We start from the raw sequence: 19,287 nt of genomic DNA, 5'->3' as shown, positions 1-19,287 counted from the left end.
CGCTCTGATCAACGTCCTTCTTGCCCACAATGTTTATTCAGCACCTACTCCTCTCAATACGACTTGTTTCCTGCAAAATGTATCTGATGGTTGCAACGATCTCCGGAATTGCTGAACGATGTGGGGCATTGTCTATAGCTGTCTCCTTGCCGTGTTTGCTTGCATTTGGATGGCGGTGCACCCGGACCTACCAAAGCCCTCTGATGGTATCTGGCCACCCAAATCGCGCATTGGCTTAATGATGGTTTCACTGGTTTCACCAGAGGGCATTCTGGCGTTTGCATGGCACCAATTCTTGTTGTCATGGAGAATATCAAAAAAACACAAGATGGTTGAAGGTGTGTCCTGAATTTGAGAGAGTTAAGAAGGGACAGGGCACTGACTTGTACCGGTCACAAGGGTGGACCTTGACGCATTCATACTTTGTCGTCATGGATGGTTTCTTTGACCCATCAAAAGGAGGAGCGGCGGGCCTGAATGACTTGGAGCGATACCCCGGCATAATTAAGACTGGGAATACTAGAAAGGCCGCAATAGCAACAAAGCAGGAAATACTTGACAGTGTTGGAGGAGCAAGTCATAACGGGTGTTGTGCACTTTCCATACTTGTCTCGATGTGTATTTACATGTATTTACACCGACAAATATATCTTCAGAGTCTACTGCCATCCCAACCGAGCCGCCGCACTGAGTGGTGCAACTTTAGACAGAAGCAAAGGCGATGCGTTTTCCAAATTTATCATTGTCCTTCAACTACTGTGGTTTATCACCCAATATGTCGGACGATGGGCAAGCCATTTACACAGATCGCAACTTGAGACAATGACGCTGGCGTATGCAGCATTATGTCTCTTTGTTTACGTGTTGTGGTGGCATAAACCCGTTAACATTCAATTCCCAATCCATGTGACGGAAGAAGAGCCCCGTTCCGTTCCCCCGACGTCCGAGACAAATGTCGATCAACCAACACCTAAAATGGAGACCGATGTAGATCAGATGTCCCTCGTGCGGGTGCCTGGACCCGGGGATGTGGAAGACATTTTCATATTTGCAGCCACCGGAATGATCTTTGGGGGAATTCATTGCCTTGCATGGTCGTTCCCCTTTCCGACACGCGCGGAGATGATTCTATGGCGAGTTTCAGTGATATATATCACAGTGGCTCCTGTCTTTGTAGCGTTGGGCATATGGGTTGAAGCTCGTGTTAATGGTGCTGTGAGTCAGGGTATAGTACTAACATTTATTTCACTTGTTTACACTGCTGCACGGGTCCTCCTGCTTGTTCTCACCTTCAGTTCTTTGCGTTCACCTCCACCTGATCTATACCAGACCCCGTCTTGGTCATCGTTTCTCCCGCATTTTGGTTAAAGTTGTGTTTAATTACAGATGTCAACGAGGATCGCTGCATGTTTACAATCGAACATGACCCACGAGTGCAGTTGCATTTGAGATTAAGATTCATGAGATCACAAGTTACACGTAAATAAGCGCTTCTTGCATTCCATTTGCTCTGTGATGAGGCGATATCGTTCAATAATATAACGGAAGGGACCATTGGCCCACCAATCCTCCGTGCTCCCATTGGTCAGTGTTCTTCTCGTGCTGGGGCACTGGTATCGAGTGGTCGACGGCTTGGGTTAGGGTCTACATTGGGTGCAAGGTGTTTATCTGGATAGGAACTCGTAGCATCTGACGGCGGGTCTTAATTTGTGAGTCATCATCATGGGTTCTGATCTTGAAAAGAAGCACTAACTCAAATTCAGCAGCAGTTTGGGACGAGATTCAAAACATGCTGAAATGCACTTTTCGATATTACCCCTTGTGACATCCGCACATACTACACAATCTGATCGATAGGAATCTGAATCACATATCAATGTTTAGGTTTGATACTTCTGAGCATTACTCTCACCTCAGAATCGTACCCAGCCGTTCTGTTTATGATGTGAACGACTGGGTCCGAGTCTGCTCTCACCTCCACAGCGGTGCACTCAAAACCCCAAAAATCGAGCTTAGAGCATTTGGGCGCATCGTAAAATCATCGAGGATCGTGGAAAACCCAATATCGGGTAGTTGCGCTAATGACGATCATTAGTAGAGGTGAAGTAGCAGTAGAAAAGATGAACGATATTTACATGAATTACGCCACATGAATGAAGATAGATCAATCCTCGACACGCTCCTCGGACCCAGTTGACCACCAAAGTCATTGTTTAACGTGATGGAGTTTGGCATCACAAATTTTCAATCAACGAACGAGATGACAGCGGTCCACAAGTAGATTACTGCGCGAGATGTCCTTCACGTTTCCACCTTCAACCCACTCCGATATCATGGCCACATGTCACATGGGCTGTGGCATCTAGCCGAGGAATGAACAACATTGTCGTGATCGCAAGCCATGCCAAACCTCCACTTTTCGTCCGAGTCGTTGAAAGAAGAAAGGATTGTAGTGAAGGAAATGGAGTGCTAGGGAAACGATAGGGAGTCCAACAAATTGGCCAAGCCAGTCTGCGCTGATGACGGGAACATCTTCCAATTCCTTCACGCAGATGTTCTGAAGGCAAAGTTATGGATCATATGATGTCGCGGCTGCAGTCATTCCTCAAGAAAACGAACGCACAGAACCGTGGAATTCAGGTCAGAAAGTCCCCCTGCTCTTCCTGCGGTCGAGATGGAGATCGACACCGACCAAGCCAGTAAGGTTGCGTGGATCCCCCTTCGTCAGTTCGTCTAGGAGTGCAGTTGCTGTGTTTTGAGACGCGTTTAAAATGGACATTAGAATAGTAGTAATCGTAATGCTGTTGTGCTCGCGGTGTGAGCACCGAAACGAGTTCTCAGAAGTTAGAAGTTAAGTGTGCAGGTACTCGAGTTACGCGTAAAGTGAAGCACTATTCAGTCTTCAGCCCGCCACTGGCACTATGATTTTGAATCACCGCTAGTCTAAATGTAGAAAGCTTATATCCCGGAAGTCTCAAGTAAACTGTAACCACACGACCAAAAGCCGCGAGTGTGATGGCACAGGAGAGTCACCTAGGTAACCAAGTAGCACGAATGCCCACCACAGAGACATGTTAGGCAGGTGAGAAACATCCCCAGGATGAGACCAACAACCATCCTGACTCTGATAAGACGTGCGCACGATTCGAAGCAGTCCCATTTGATGAAAGGAGGCCAAGCAAAAGGACGACAGAAAAAAACCCGAAAGAGCTGACCTAAAGAAAACAAAGGATCGGCGGATAAAAATATGGAGCGGGTAAAAAAAAAAAAAACAAGTACCGGGTTCGAAGATGTGAGCAGGGGACGCACGGAACCAGCAGGTGCTAGTGGCAGAAACAGATAGCGGTTGAAGGCAGACAGTCCGGGACATGCAGGAGCAATAACACTAGATTGGCAGGGCAAAACGCGGGGGTTGACAGATCGGGAGAGGCTGCAGCGGGTACAAAGCTAGCACAGTAATCATTGTCTTCGTTCCCCCCAATGAAGGCGACGTTTTTCCGTTTTCGGCCCTGCACTTCGCCAAGGTTCGAGGACCAATGACCGCTTGATTACAACTCGCCTCCGTTTTCAGCCAGGTAATCCACAAAGTCGCTTATCTGACCGGTGACGGATATTTCGCCCGCAACACCAGCAAAATCCAGATTGTTGCATGTCGAAGTAAGGTGTTTTCCCCAAAGGGTGAATTTGGGATTGAACCGCTGAGCCTGACGATGCCGATAGTGGCGCTGGCGGCAGTGGATGAGTCTCTTGTTTGACGTGCCGGTCGCGGAAGGCACAGATGTATGCGAGAGTGCCGGTCGATAATCGGATGGGTGACATGGGTCACTGTATTATCGGATGTGACGCAATAGCTACGCCCAGGCCGTTGGATGTAACGTCGACTTGACCCGCACTCTGCAAACATGTTGTTGCTATTCGCCCGATGATGCCTGGGAGTCTCTGCTACATGCGACATGCGCAGCAGGGGCGGTGAGAGGCTGGCCGGATCTGGCCGTTCTCAGTTGCTTAAGGCACGCACCAGATACCGGAAGGTCCTTCCACGAAAGTGGCAACGTCGTTGTATGAATGGACTCGACAAATAATTATGATGCTGGGATCCGCTTTGCAATGTACCTAGCCAACTTGTGGGCCCGGCTCCTGCAACCTATGGGTCATCGTATGGCTAGGATTCGAAAAAAAAGTGCGCTTGTGCAAGCTCCGGGACTGAGTAGGAGCTTGGCGATTCGAAAGCTATGAGGCGACATCCGTTGTCTGGTGACTTGTACCCCAACAGGGAATCCCTAGTGGCTGATCAGTTCTCTCGAATAGTGATACGGAGTGAATTCATCAACTTTGCCTCTATGCTGGCGCGTGTTCAACGCGCGCATCTACGGTGTTTAATTTCTGACTTGCATGATGCGCTTCTCACACTTCCTCATTGCGGTTGACCTTTCCAGTGCCCCATGGGGTTTCATAAGTTGCGTTCCCCCGCTGCTCGAGTTTTTTCCTGGCAGGCCCTGGGAAATTAATCAGAGGCGGAATCAATTGTTTCTGCTCTGCGACGTCACGCAAGTTCCAATGCACGCAATCAGGCAGCAATTAGACCAAACTGAGTCCGAGTGAAATGTGTTTGAAGCTGAATGAGGATGCGCGCGGGTATAATTTTCACTGCTTCTTGAGTTCAGAAAAGCTTCAGGATCTGCATTGATATCTTCACTTTGCGTGCTTACCTGCTTGATGGCTGCGCAGGAACCCAGAATATCCTGATATGTGAAAGTCCGGAATGGTTAGCCATTTCCCGAGATGCTGCATTTGCCTAGCTCTTGGGCATAGTGTTTGCTCATTGAATTCACTGATCGTGTCACGGCAGTTAAGTTCAGGCTGGTCAACCCTCTCTCGGAGACCTTAAGAGGTGGGGTATTTGGCTGAATAAAATAGGCCTAATGGGCCAAAACGAGGCTGTATATCCAAGGATATACAAATCCCAAAGTGCGGCGAACCGGGGAAAGTTGCGCGAACATTCATGTATATCCTTGTATATACATGGATATCCTTGTATATACATAGACCATGTATATACAGGTGGCACCTGAATACATTTGCCGCGGCTGCCGATGTCATGTGGTCCGTTGCCACATGTTACTGCGGAGTTGTCCGAATTTATTGTTATATTGTTATATCAATCTCTCTCCTCTCGGTCGATGTTGGGTCCCCCGCTTTGCAGGTTGCTTAACGTGGCTTGGGCCACTGCGGGCTGAAGGTGAGACCCTCTCTTTTCATATTTCATACGTTCTTCCGTTCGACCGTCGCACCTCTTGCGTTTTTAATGTCCTTCACCTCTCCTTATGGCGAGGCGGAGGCGAGAGTATCGCCGTTGTTTGTCATGATTCTCCCTGACAAATACTGTATCCTGAGTATCATAGTGCTGCAGATTTGCTGCATTGCGCCCTTTCCTGTCGATGACGTGGACTTTATGCTTCTGACGCGCGAGCTCCTCTGTCTCCTTCAGTCATCCATATCATCCTGTCGCTTCCGCTTCCCGTCACGTCGCCATTCTATGCTTAGTGTGATCTTCAAGTCTATATGGCTGGGATACCGGCAGTCCGTCCCCCTGGAATGTCTCAAACACGCCCTCCATGACACCTGTCTCTCCTGGGCCGCATCCCCTCAACGTTAAGTACTCTCCCGCATTTAGGTTAAGTCCGGTGGCCAACCAATTTCTCGATATCATGAAGGATTTCAAAGTCGATCCTCACGCTTGGCTGTACACTATTGAATTCCATGACCAACGCTCTCATCGTAACAGGATGCCACTTCTGCAAAGCAACCCGTCAAACTTGCCGGTGTCATTAAAGTTTTGGGTTGAACTGGCTCTCGCGGAGGTGTGACCCAGGTCTGCAGATTTCTGCAGCTCATCCGCAGGGCCTAACGTCACCCACAGGTTCGTATTGAGTTGATGGACGAGATGCAACGCTCTATCATTCGAAATGTCAAGGTACCAGTTCGTGAGTTGGATGTCCTTGCCCTCTTGGAGTCTGAGCGTGAATTCAGCTCAGTGTGTCCAGTGACTTGCTAGACAGTAACAATATCCGCTGATGATAATTTTCGGCATTGATTTTCTTTTTCAACCCTGTGCATCTATTGAGATTTGCATATTGAAGAGTTTGACCTATGTTCCGCTATCAATTCCACATGGGAATGAAGCGCCTTCAGGTTGATTCCACGCTTGTCGTTGTGTATTGAAGCCGAAGGTAAGCGGGAAAAGTACCATTTGCAGACATACTGTGATTTAGAGTGTGCACATCATTGTATAAACCTATTGTAAAGAAGCTTCTCAAGTCATCAGGTGCGTAGCAGCAACCCACTACGATGTCGCACACGCCTGAAACACAACATAGTTACATCTTTTTTTAAGCTTTGCAACCGCCACAATCCCCTCCGTAACGGGAGGGATGCTACACACGCACTCCCCCTCCTATACATATAACCCTCCCCGTCATCATCCGAGTCATCAAACAACCTCTTTATTCCATTGTATTTTCCATCTTTCCCTTGTTAACATGCATGCAAGAACTCACCGGGGGGTTGCGGGAAGGGGTTGACTGTCTATTCATACAGCGAACAGAAAACGAAATGATGAATTAAAAAAAAAAAAAAAAGGGTAGAAAGAAACAGAAAGAAACAGAAAAAGGGAAAAGAGACAAGGAGGAACCCGAGTTGGGCCCATGCTTAAGTATAACCATCCCCAGGTCTGTGCACAAGAACTGATGTGGGAAGTTGCCAATACTTACGGGGAGATCCGAAGGCATAGTTGGACTATATATATATATATGCGGAGTTGTCCAAAATATATTGTTATATTGAATGCCACGCCCCGGATGTATATATAAAACATTCTAATCTAGAGATGCGCCACCTGCCTCAGCTGCCTCTATTAACCGTGCAAGCATTTCATCTTCTTCCTCTGAACCATTCAATTCAAACATATCACTCTCGTCGCTGTCGGACCTGACAGAACCATCGTCAGGCACCCTGTGGACTGGGGGTGAATGGTTTGGGTTATGATGTTTAGCAAGAGCCTGAACTTCGGGCAGACTATGGAACGCGTGAAGAGAGGGTGGAGGGTCATTGGGAGCCCAATCTTTTGTACCAGCGGAGATCTCGAAAGTTTTGGTACTTCCTTCCCAGCGATTTTGTAGCTTATGAAGCCTGTGAATCCGCATGAGGGAAAAAAAGGCAACGTCAACATCACTTCCAAGGGCAGCAAAGTATAGGTGAACGGCTCAGTAACTCTCCTCCCATATCCATTGACGGAGATTGGCATGTTCAGCCTCGCATCTGGCAATCTCAGATTGGCAGCTGACAACCATCTGTGCCGAAGGGATACCTTCCTTTACACATGGATCAGCGAGCCATGCCGGTAGCTCTTCGAACTGTGAAGGATCACAATCTTGCCATATATCTTGATCTACATCCAACTTATAGAGACCCTCCTTTCTGAGCGGTGAGGGAAGCCATGCATCTTCAGCAACCCCATTTCTCCCTCTCATCTCAGCCAATTGTAAGATCTTATCGTTATACTTCTTCAGAGTGGCATCAACTCCAGCCGAACGACGAGAGACTGCTTTGTCCACATGATCTCGTAAACTCTGGTCAGCGACTCATCCTCCATGAGATTGATCAAGTCGTTGCAGCTCCTGTTTTCTTGCACGTAATTTGCGGAGTAACTGATCACGCAGCACACGAAGGTTCAAAAAGCCATTTGCCCATACATCCTTCTCTGCCTTCTTGAGTTCCTCATGTGTATCATCCTTAGCCTGCAACTCCTTCGTGGCCTTCTCTACAGAACTCCTCAGCCTCGCGATGCTGCTGTCAAGGACATCAACGCGTTCCTGCCAATCTGCCAGGAGGAGTTCCGCCACTGAATCAGAGCCGGTAGGCATATTGCACCTCAAGTCTTCTAGAAGTGACCTAGAACTCTCAATGGTTGCCTTCCAGCCCATGATGGCCTCGATCTTGGTGCGGACGGGAGTCTTGGTTTGCCGAGCTTGAGGCTTCGAGTGATACTGACGCTGTGCCTTGAAATGTTCCAGCATGTCATCCACATTCTGCTCCTTGAGGGCCTGTTGAGCCGACTCGAGACGTTTCTTGGCATTTGTGATGTGATGGTGCAACCAATTCCCCAAATCCAGGCACTTCGTATCAGTGATATGGCTCATCTGCATGTCAAGCACAAAGAGACGACGGTGGTACCCCGCAACCCGAAGACTTGGTATGAGCTGTCGCAGTTCACTCCAAAAACGCTCACACACTTCACCATCCGAAAGACCCCAGACACGATCCTTCCGAGGGTGATACCATAGCTGACAAGCCCATTGATGTCCATAGGCGTGAAAGATAGAGACGCCCCACACCAGACGTGACCGCCACTCAGGTGCAATGTTCCACTTGTGAAGCGCACGATCAGTCTGGCAACCAATGTCATACAGGCACCCGATGGTCCACGACGAAGGGAGATGCTCTATAAGCTTCCCGAGTAATGAAAGTATGTAGAACTGTTGTTCCCCTGGAGTCCAAACGCTGACGTAGAATAACGGTATGCCGTGACGACAGACAGCAGACATAATGCCCGTTTCGTCGAAGTACTTCTTGGATGCCTTCTGGCGCTCCCTGTCGGCAGCCGTGAACGAGCCTTCACAGCCATCATACGTGCTCTCTGTCAGGTTGAGCCCTGGGGTGACATGGTTTTGCTTGGAAAGATCGTCCTTGCCGCTACCCATGTTTCCTTTGCCTTTCGAAGCCCGAAAATTCCGTTTGGGTTCACATATTTCAGCAACCTTGCTCTGCCACATCTCAGCATAACCGCGGGGAACCTCAATTGTTTGAGGTGACGTCATTTTGGGATCCTGAGAACCAATCTTGTTCAATCTGCGGTACTGGGGCCTCCTATCATAGTCTTTGATCCTCTTCAGCTGAAAATTTGCATCGAACGAAACGATGCAATCTGCTGACAACTCGGACGTGGGACTAGATGTAGAGCCGAAACAACATGGACACCTTCCCCGGAGGTAGTCACTGGGGAGGTCAGGATGTGAAAATGTAGGGGATGTATGAGCATTTCGATATTCTCACGCATCGATCGAAGTGTTCTCATCCAAATTTACATGAACGGTCGGAGCTTGAAGAACGCTGGGTATGCTGGACGTTAAATCTGATGGGATCTTGGGATCTGGATGGGAAGGATCGACATCCATGTCTGATTCCAGAAGGCAATTTGAGACTGAAGGTGGCGAGGATGGTTCGCGGAGGTGGCCAGGCAGAAGACGAGGTGGAATGGGGATGGCGCTTGCCATGCGGTCCATCTCTGCATCGACGAGTCTGATGAGCAATTGATAGTGCACAAGGGAGTTGCTAAAGCGACGACGAAATGAACTCGCAGTCTCGAAATGATGCCCTTCACGCTGAAGCATAATTTCGGCAGTTGTTGTCCACACCCGTATGTTCGGTGCCATGTGTAAGAACAGCGTAGAGGCCCAGTCAAGCATTACCATGCTCACAGCAAGTTTGGGTCGGACTGGGGCACAGGGAAACAAGCCGCATTCGACGAGCTGCACAGTGAGTGTTTGCTCTTCACAATGCCTTATCTGCCGCTTCTCAAGCCGTGACATGTAGACGCAGAGCACGTCATCCACTCGGTGAGGGCCGGCACAATCACAGTGCTGATGGGGTTCACTTCGTTCTGATGAAGCAGAACGTTCCCGCATCCACTTCATATACGGTCGTATCAGACGCGGCAGGACATCTACGTGCCACCGCGTCCTCTGATGGTTGCGTCGCATGGCATGCTTAGACATGATATCAAGGGGTAACGGTGGGGGGGCTGGCTCACATGTCTTTTCCTTGCCGGAAATGACGTGAAGAGACTCAGATATATATTCGTCCATAGGATGAGGTGAGGTGTGGGGAGGGGAACTAGGATTTGCGGCTGAAGGACCCTGAGATGAAGTGGGGGCATCGTGTAATGGGGCCAATTTGAACTTTTGCCTCTGGAATTCCTCGTATGCTTGGATGCAGGGGATACTGCTGACTGGGGTCGTCCTCACGATACCCGATTTCTGTTCACGCTTGAGAGCATCCCGAACTCGACGCTTTGCTGACTTTTTGTAATTGGAGTACATCTGAACAATCGCTGTCGGCCAACAATGTAAAGCACCAGTGAAAATACACTCACGTTAAAGCGTAAAGAAGATCAATACACAGGTGTAGCAATATTGAAGTTACTAAGCAAGCGAGTGTACAACGCTAAGCAATGGACACACGATTGCAAAGTGAGAGGCCAAAGGAACTAAGCAATCAGGCCTCGATGTCAGACAACAAGGCGCTTGGTCACAGAGTTCGAACAAAGGATTCAAATCCGACGTGGCCGAGGGGACTAAACGATCAAGCCTTGACGTCAGACAACAAGGCGTTCGACAGCAGAGCCCAAACGACAACACAAAAACAAAACTAATCAACGCCAAAATGAAAAGGTTTCGATCGCAGAGTACAGATGGAAAAGCAAGGGATCTGAATGGAAGAACTTGCATGAGAACTTGCGTCTGGACTGAGAGGTTTCACTTACGAGGGCTCGGGGGCTGTAGCAAGCGAGTGGACATTGAACTATTCCAGGTCACGCCCTCTCAGTTGCTTCCGAAAGGGTCGGCTCCGACGCGGGATCATTGACATTATGATAAGATCCCAGGAATAGTGGTGTGACAAATGCAGAGAACAGGACAGTATAAGTGAAGAAGGGTGAGCTAGCATAGCGTGCAAACCAAGGTAATATACAGAAAGGAAATTCTGAATGAACGGAATTTCCCATATAGTCGGAATAAAGGGACATGTGATAGATTCTGGGCGAGTTACTCGCTCAGCTGCTTTGTAGCGGAGTTGGCCGAATTTATTCATTTATTCGCCCAGCCGTGCGAACGTGGCTGTTGCAAAACCCGGATTGATATGTAATATTTTAGACTAGAACACCTAGCGTTGCATGACCACTCAGTTCTAGACATGTAAACTACATAAATCCATTACTCAATAGTTACCTAGTGTTGAATGAACGCTAGTTACAGTTACATAATATGAAATTACTACATTACTGTAAACGGACCTCAGTTCTAGATACATTGATAAGATTCCAGGAATAGTGGTGTGATAAATGCAGAGAACAGGACAGTAAAAGGAGGCCCAATATTCTTCAGGATCGACGGGTTGATAAGATTCCAGGAATAGAGATGGGAAGCTCTGTAGATGGGCTAAATGCAGAGAACCGGACAGTATAAGGAGGCTCAATATTCTTTGAGGCCGACGGATTGATAAGATTCCAGGAATAGCGGTGTGATAAATGCAGAGAACAGGACAGTAAAAGGAGGCCCAATATTCTTCAGGATCGACGGGTTGATAAGATTCCAGGAATAGAGATGGGAAGCTCCATAGATGGGCTAAATGCAGAGAACCGGACAGTATAAGGAGGCTCAATATTCTTTGAGGCCGACGGATTGATAAGATTCCAGGAATAGAGGTGTGATAAATGCAGAGAACAAAGGAGGCCGAATATTCTTCGGAACGACGGAATGATAAGATTCCAGGAATAGAGATGTGCTGAACCTGACAGTATAATGTGGCCCAACATTCTTTGAGGCCGACGGATTACATAATAAGATTCCAGGATAGAGGTGTGATAAATGCAGAGAACAGGACAAGGCCGAATATTCTTCGGAATCGACGGAATGATAAGATTCCAGGAATAGAGATGTGCTAAATGCAGAGAACCGGACAGTATAAGGAGGCCCAATATTCTTTGAGGCCGACAAGATTCCAGGAATAGAGGTGTGAGAACAGGACAGTGAAAGGAGGCTGTCAGGGACCGACCTGGGGTCGAGAGCGCCCGGGTGTATCGCCCGAGGCTGAGGGTCCGGTAGGTATGACGCGAGCGCGCGTAGCAGCGGGCCCGAAGCAGACAAGGGTCCCTGGCCACTAAGACTAAAGTGGGAAATGTGAGAAGAAGGTTGCTTCTCAGTTCCCACTTAGGCTGTGTTTATATACATGTGGTTGAAGGGCACGTGGGAAGCGCCACGTCATCCGAGCACACAGCCACCTCCGTCTGGGTACCTCCGTAAGAGGTCCTAGGAGCGTCCGGTGTGCGGGGGGTCGTCCGGTGTGTCCGGGTTCGGGCGCGTTACGCTGCAGCTGGGTCAATGGTACATTGATACAAAGGAAGTCGTCCGTGTGATAAGAAAGGAATAAAGAGGAGAGAGAATAGAAAAGAAGGAGAGGAAGGAAGGGAAGGGAGAAAAGGGGAAGAGGGGGGAGGTCAAGAGGAGTGGATGGTGGGGCACCGGGTTAGGTGGGGCCGGGTCAGGCGGGCGTGCCCTGACAGAGGCCCAATATTCTTTGGGATCGACGGATTGATAAGATTCCAGGAACAGAGGTTTACTAAATGCAGGGGACCGGACAGTATGAGGCTTAATATCTCTTTGAGACCAACGGATTGATAGGATTCCAGGCATAGAGGTGTTATAAATACAGAGAATAAGACAAAATGGGGCTAGCGATATCGTCGCTCAGTCCCATAGTATGTGAACTAGAAATATATTGAAGTAATCACGTCGCTGGTGTACAAGAATGAGATACAACTTGACAGACACAAGAGTAAAGGGAAAAGCTTATATTCACCTCAGTCCCGTAGTACATGAACTGAGGAAAAGTCGTAAGGTCCAAAAATTGTGGTTTATATAATCAGCGCTGTGAATGCGCACTATCTTTGGCAGCAACCGAGCCAAATCAGGCAAGAAAAATAAATCGAAGGCGCCGCAAGACTCGACATAAACAAAGTGAGTTGGCCTCAGCGTGTGCTTGAATTTGAATTGTAGTATAAGGAGGTCCAATATTCTTTGAGGCCGACGGATTGATAAGATTCCAGGAATAGCGGTGTGATAAATGCAGAGAACAAGACAGTATAAGGAGGCCCAATATTCTTTGATACCGAATCCAGTAAGTATAAACATTCGCAGCTTGATAGCCGTCACTTCGCGGAGTCGGGACCCATCGTCGCTGCGAGGTGCACTCCGAACTATTCTCACGGGCTCCGGAAACGTGACTCGCCCATTGTCAGCCAATATTGTCGGCAATCCCAGAAGGTCACGCTGCTATAGTGAAGCGGACTTGGCCGAATTCATTTGTCTAATCATTTCGCTCCACAATCGTACAATCGTTCGCTCCCCAGCTCAAACAATGTCTCAAAAACAGTACCCTTCCATGAACCATGCGGCCACTGAGCGTGGTTTGGCTTCCTCTACATCCAAGGGCACTGGGCATGTGGCGGGCGACAACACTGGGCAACCGTCTCTCGTTTCTGACGCAGCCGACAAGGTCGCTGCGGAGAAACGACCTACGGGCGAACCCATCACCTCTTCTGGTCCCTCGACCGCTAAGGTTAGCACGATTTTCCTTCGTCAAAAGCTAGTTCTCATTGTTCCTTGTTTACAGCCAATACCTCGTAACTTGCGTTTTACCAAAAAAAAGCCAACGCCATCCAACGCCGGTACTTTGTCAGGTTCAGCTATCCAGCCCAGCCCCTCCCATCCGCCAGCGGTTGTCCCGGATGCCCCTGGTCATGGGTTCGGTGGTGGAGAGCCGCGATTCTCATTGCCAGAACGACCTGGGTGGGTCATCGTCGAATTTGAAGGCAGCACTCCAGTGCCTTTGACGCCTTCAGAACGGTATCCAGTTCTCGATCCTTTCAATTACGACTGTGTTTCTGGTCATCTACGGCGCACTACTGTACGTTGGCTGCGGGATCAGTGGCCCATGACCGAATCTCGACTCAAACGTCTTGAGGATGTCATCAAAGAGGATAATGAACTTTTCGGTGTGTTGGATCCATCTCCTCATGTCGTGTCACTCAATCTAATTGTGGGCACTTTTAAATCATTCGTTAGCGTCTGTCGACGTATACTGTGTTATACATTGGCGACTAGTCGCATCAAACAGTATGAAGGCAAAAGCCTATCATTTTCAGGGGTATCCAGAAGGTTTTTCGGCTGCGGATCCATACGATCGGCAAGGCACTCTCCCCCTCTACGACGGTCATTCATGGGGATACCCCAGGATTGATCCAAGTGACATTGTGGAGAACCCCACCATTTATCGTTTAAGCCGTCCTCACTATCCCTACCTCACCCGCTATGCCGATGACCCCCCCCTCGATTACCACAGTATAATACAAGATGATTTCCGTAACGCTAGGCCGTGGATAATGAGTCAACACCTTCGCGAGAGGCTTGTCAATTGGTTCGAGGTCGTCTACGAGTTATACTTGGCCTGGAACCACCTTGCGTGTTGTATTCATATTGTCCCCTTCAGGCCTTCCTGGTCTTCCCCATCCCATCAATTTGCGTCCCTTTATCCCTTCTGTCCCCAACAAACAGGCCATAACCCTGATCCTCTCGTTCTTGCAGACTTCTGCCGTGGCGTGTATGAGATGAGAGCCTGGTGCACGTATGCTATGTTCACCATGGTTGACGTAATCCATCAATCCATCCGCCGGCCACTGTTGCATCATCCAGTTGATGAAAACATGATGGGCGCTACTTTCTTCGATGACCTTGATTTGTCCGATAGTAATATATCGACTCTTCATCGTCACGGTGTCCCTATTTTTCAGGTACGGGTATGGGACGGTCCACGAACAACAGAAAGACCTCAGATAACCGCACACATCGCGACAAGCCGCCCAGTCAGGGTGGAGCAACGTGTTCGAGTAAATCTCTTCTTTGAGGAAAGCGCGTTGAGCATCCTTCGGGCTTTCCCCTGGATAGTCCATCCACTGACAGAGGCGAATATGAAGCAAAGTCTTGTGTGGATTGTTGCGGACGAGCTGGGCCTGTCTAAACCCCCTCGGCCGATTGCCCTCCCCCAATGTACGTCCACTGTGCTCCAAAAGCACTTTGGCAGAGGTGTTAATATCGAGGCTGTTGCCAAGTCGGAGGCGGTCCACCAACCAAGAGGTTTCCACGCTCAGCCTGATCCTCGTCCCTCTGCTCCTCCGCATTTCCCTCCTCCACCTCTGCCCCCTTGATCGTAGGCCACACAGCCTCATGACTACAATCCCAGCATCCCCTTGATCGTCGTCACCAGTCCACCCACGTTCTCCCCCCTGTTGCACCCCCCGTTGCAGCGCCTTCCACTTCAAGTGCGCCTCCAATTCCCGACAGCTCAGGCAGCTCGGATAGTGGATGTGAATTGGATATAAGCACAACCATGGTGATGCAGCGGAAGTATCCCCAACAGCAGGGTGAAAGCAGGCAGGCCTATTCGAGGCGAATTTATAAGGAACTTCAGCGGGTGAAGGAAACACTCGATCATCCAGAGGGGCGATTATTGATAGCTGGCGCATACCTTGGGAGCGAGATCTGTTTGAAGCGGATATCGGAGGAACAAGCCAAGCCAGCACTGGGTAACAAGGCTGGCAGAGGGGTGCGGACATCCACTCTACGTCTGTATCTTGACAAGTTGTGGCCCAATTCACAGCGACGAGCGATGATGTCCGAAACCGAGCTCCAACAGCGTCGGAAGGATAGTTTAACTATTCTTCGAGACTCAGGAACATCCTTTGAGGATCTGCCCCCAGGCGTTCTGTCTGAGCTTGCTGTCTCACGACCGGCTGTGATGGACATTGATCCACCTAGTACGATGAGGCCTGTGGGACCACTAGCGTCAATGTCTGTGGGCCTTGTTGAGCCTCAGTTGTCAAGCGAGGTCCAGGCAGGCGGTACTGTTGAGAGGCCTCGGACGCCACCATCTCACCTCATGAAGCGCTCTTGGTCTACAGTTCAATCGCCTACATCGCCCCCTTGAACGAGGGGTGTCTGTCGCTCAAGAATTTGATGGGCACAGGTAGTGCAATGGAAACATATCCGCCAGGTCTTTCCTTAGTTCAGTTGCGATGCTCCTCTTGACCAAGAGTTTAGGATGCACGTCGGCCACCAAGTAAACGTGTTTGTGTATGTGTATTTGGTCCGGTGCCGAGAACGTCACGTTATCGCCGCCATAGTTCAAGTACTTGTTCTACCGCTTCATCACACAGAGTTACAGGGATCCTCACCCACGTCTTTGGCGCATCGTCACGGAGTGGTCGGGCTTTCTTGTTCAACCCCCTCCCCTGTTTTCGCTTGCACACCTTTATTGACATTTGGTGCATGCTTACGACGCGCCAACATCGTAAAATTGTTTCATTTGTCCCTTGCATCATTGGCTTGAAGAGTTTGACAATAACCTTTCGCTGAAAATAACAAGCCTGTCATCTCATTTCGTTTCCAGACGGTGAGTGTTTTACTTTTGACATTCAAATTTCGCATAGCATAACCGACACGCAGCCAGCCACCCGCCCACCGCCCATGTCGTCAGATTCTAATACCCAGCGCTGTCTCCGCCCCAGACCCAATCCAAAGTTAACAACCTCAACTGCACCTGACAGTACGGATGATTTTTTCCTCATACGGCGAAATGCTGCCTTGCCGCCACCCACCTCCAGTGCGGAGCCATCTGCTGTGCCTGTGGCCCCCCTGAGACCTAAACGTGCTGCTGCACACAACTCGAAGAAGAAGGTTTCGCCCTGACGATCCAACATCCCTTCCCCTTCCACTCCCTCTTCTAAAATTGTGCTGAAAATCCCTCGTCGTCCATGCACCCACGCTGAGCTGAACGCGGCACCAGCTTCCCTTTCCTTGACCACTGCTGGTGAATCCAGTTTCTGTGAGCCACCATCGAATCCTGAAGCTGGTGAGCAGGTCAGTGGCAACCATGATGCCGCAGGTGACTCCACTTGCCTTGACCCGCAACCCAAGAGCACCGAGGCCGAGCCAGACGCGGCACCAGCTCCTACTGCCCTTGATGAGCGTAATCTCCATAAATCACAGCCAAACCCTGAATCCAGTGAGCAGGTCAGCAGCGAGCCCGACACTACGGGTGGACCCAGTTGCCGTGGTCCGCTACTCAACAATTTCGAGGCCAGCGATCAGGCAACTCACCCTGTTGTCAGCACTGGCAGCCTCCCTAGCAGCACAATTGCCAATAATACTCCCCTTGTTGGCCAAACTGTTAATGGTGAGGCTGGCGGGTTTGATGATGATTCCAGAGAACTGAATTTGATTGGGGACCCCTCCGGGGTGAACGTGAATTACCCAGAGCTTGAGGATGTTGCGGCAGCCAAGATGGATCTGATCAATTCCTTTGATGATCCTGAGGCAGATGTGTCTCCCCTAGTGGCTGGACGTTACTCAAAGGTGGAAATTAAGGAGCTAGACGCTATTTATCAATCCTTCCTGATTTCCGTCAATGACTGGGCTGAGAGTCGACATCGCACCATCACCTCCGCACTCAATCATATCAGCCTTGCTTTTGCTACCCGTGAACGCCGTGCTTCGGGGAACCCATGGAATGCATACCTCGAACTCAACCCCAATCCGGATTCCAGCATGCGTTATGACCAGTACATTCAGAACATTGCTCGGCCCAACTATAACAAGCTTACTCAGGATCATGGTGGAAAGGGCAGCCAGGGCTGGCAGGCTAAGGCGCAAGAATTGATCCAACTTCAGGACGCAAAGAAGTGGGATAGCATTTCAATGATCCGAGATGATGCCAAGGACCAGGGGGGGATGATAAAGCGGATTGTCAAGAGCTGGAAGCAGGATTCTGTTGCAGCACGTTTCGCTGGCATTCACATGGCCATGATGATTCTTCCATCCCATAAGGCTGCTTCCGACATGGGCACCTTCGAGTCCAATTCACCACATCTGCACCAATTTATCACTAGTAAGCTCGGCAAGGAGACTACATTTATCCCTGAGCTACACAGTATAATTTCGGGTGTTGATGCACCGGCTACAGAAGCCGTGGGACGGGACAAATTAAGGTCCAAATGTCGGGAATATTTGTGCCAGATCGTGGAGCAAGCCAGCATGCCCTTCAAAAAGAACTTCCAGTGGAACCAGTTCATTGCTCGTTTGATCCGGCAGGGGAAACAGCTTGTGAATTGGCGTGACAACCTCCCACTAGCACATGTTTTTTCGGGGGAATACTTGCAGAAAAAGACGGACACCTGGGAGATGCTGTGGACTTCCTGCACTGGAGCCGATAATCAACCTAAGCTTTTCATACAGTCAAGGCCTTCTGGAAGCGATGTTATTGTTGTTGCTGTTAATGAGGAGGCCATATTGTCATCCGGTGATGCGGGTGTGTTTTTGCAAAAGCCGAAGCGCACTCGAAAAGCCGCAACTCTTGTAGAGGATTGTGAGGATGGAAAGAAGGTGGCCAAGCGTCGTAGGGTGGGGTCTGAATGTGACCGCTTTGCTGGGTCTGCAAACGGTGAATCTTTTGCTCCCCAGGAAGATCGCCGAGTCTCTTCTACTAGTGTCTCGACTCTAGTGGCAGAAGAACCATTGCCTAGCAATGCTGGACTTGTGGGGTTCCCTCCCATCTCCATCCACAATCCCGATATCTTTGCATCTCTCCCTGGCCCCTCGAACAGCCAGCCTGCCGGTACTTTTCATGGCATGCCATATGGACTGGTTTCAACCCCAGCAATTCTGCCTTTCAGCTACCCATTCATCCCTCACCAACACCATTTCCCACCTATGATGGGTATGGAGGTGCCAGGTATGTCTCCCAGTGTCCCGACAGCTGATCCACGACAATCGCAGACTTTCTTCAACTTTAATCATACGAACACATAAGCTTCTTATAATCATTCCATTTGTACAATATTTTTGCAAGCTTTCCCCTCGTGCTAACGTTTATCTCATTATCTTAATGTCATCGCTTCATTTGTATATACGATTGCACTCATACTCCATATCATGCTAATGGTTGTCTTGATACCATTTGTACATACTCTCACAAGTCTTCATCGCAATGCTACTCTGTTTGCGCAATCTCATTTCCGTTCAATATCGCAGTACCACTCCGCACAGACTGTAAGTAGGGGCAGCGGCCGCTGAAGTTAATTCGCACGCTTGTATATACAAGTGGATATACAACAGTATATACAGGCCGGGTTTGGCCTATTAGGGGCCAATGAAAGTTATACAAATAATCCACCTAACGAGGCTTCACCCACTGGGTGTCCAAGGTGGTTAAGTTTCAGTCCAATGTCCGTTCATCAGCTAGGCCCTCACATCGAATTCGGCAGCTTCTTTGATCGCTTCGCCATCGGTCATCGAAGGTCTGTGGAAGTGTAATTCGGGTCCCCTAGAATCATCTGCCGGC

At 49.4% G+C, this 19,287-nt stretch overlaps 4 protein-coding genes across 4 annotated transcripts; 3 read left to right on the top strand and 1 right to left on the bottom strand.

Moving 5' to 3' along the window:
• Positions 1-118: 118 nt before the first annotated feature.
• Positions 119-1,368, top strand: EI90DRAFT_2920062 (uncharacterized protein; the record flags this gene model as incomplete). The annotated part of the gene is made up of 3 exons (XM_039054725.1): positions 119-338; positions 400-561; positions 707-1,368. The coding sequence occupies 3 exons, from the start codon at positions 119-121 to the stop codon at positions 1,366-1,368; spliced, it is 1,044 nt and encodes a 347-aa protein (XP_038916353.1).
• Positions 1,369-6,875: 5,507 nt separating this feature from the next.
• Positions 6,876-10,157, bottom strand: EI90DRAFT_3123369 (uncharacterized protein; the record flags this gene model as incomplete). The annotated part of the gene is made up of 5 exons (XM_039063608.1): positions 6,876-7,188; positions 7,260-7,317; positions 7,367-7,639; positions 7,691-9,054; positions 9,112-10,157. The coding sequence occupies 5 exons, from the start codon at positions 10,155-10,157 to the stop codon at positions 6,876-6,878; spliced, it is 3,054 nt and encodes a 1,017-aa protein (XP_038916352.1).
• A 3,094-nt stretch (positions 10,158-13,251) lies between these two features.
• On the top strand, positions 13,252-15,876 carry EI90DRAFT_3016286 (uncharacterized protein; the record flags this gene model as incomplete). The annotated part of the gene is made up of 7 exons (XM_039056971.1): positions 13,252-13,452; positions 13,507-13,800; positions 13,822-13,888; positions 13,959-14,360; positions 14,448-14,542; positions 14,684-14,939; positions 15,197-15,876. The coding sequence occupies 7 exons, from the start codon at positions 13,252-13,254 to the stop codon at positions 15,874-15,876; spliced, it is 1,995 nt and encodes a 664-aa protein (XP_038916351.1).
• A 539-nt stretch (positions 15,877-16,415) lies between these two features.
• Positions 16,416-19,152, top strand: EI90DRAFT_3154532 (uncharacterized protein; the record flags this gene model as incomplete). The annotated part of the gene is made up of 2 exons (XM_039065934.1): positions 16,416-16,625; positions 16,719-19,152. 2 exons carry the CDS (start codon positions 16,416-16,418, stop codon positions 18,753-18,755), a joined length of 2,247 nt encoding a protein of 748 aa, XP_038916350.1. The 3' UTR covers positions 18,756-19,152.
• Positions 19,153-19,287: the final 135 nt, after the last annotated feature.

The sequence above is a fragment of the Cantharellus anzutake genome, assembly GCF_015039405.1.
Source record: "Cantharellus anzutake strain C23 chromosome Unknown EI90scaffold_22, whole genome shotgun sequence".
In the NCBI taxonomy this organism is placed as follows: Eukaryota; Fungi; Basidiomycota; class Agaricomycetes; order Cantharellales; family Hydnaceae; genus Cantharellus; species Cantharellus anzutake.
This window is presented reverse-complemented; position numbering and strand designations above follow the sequence as displayed.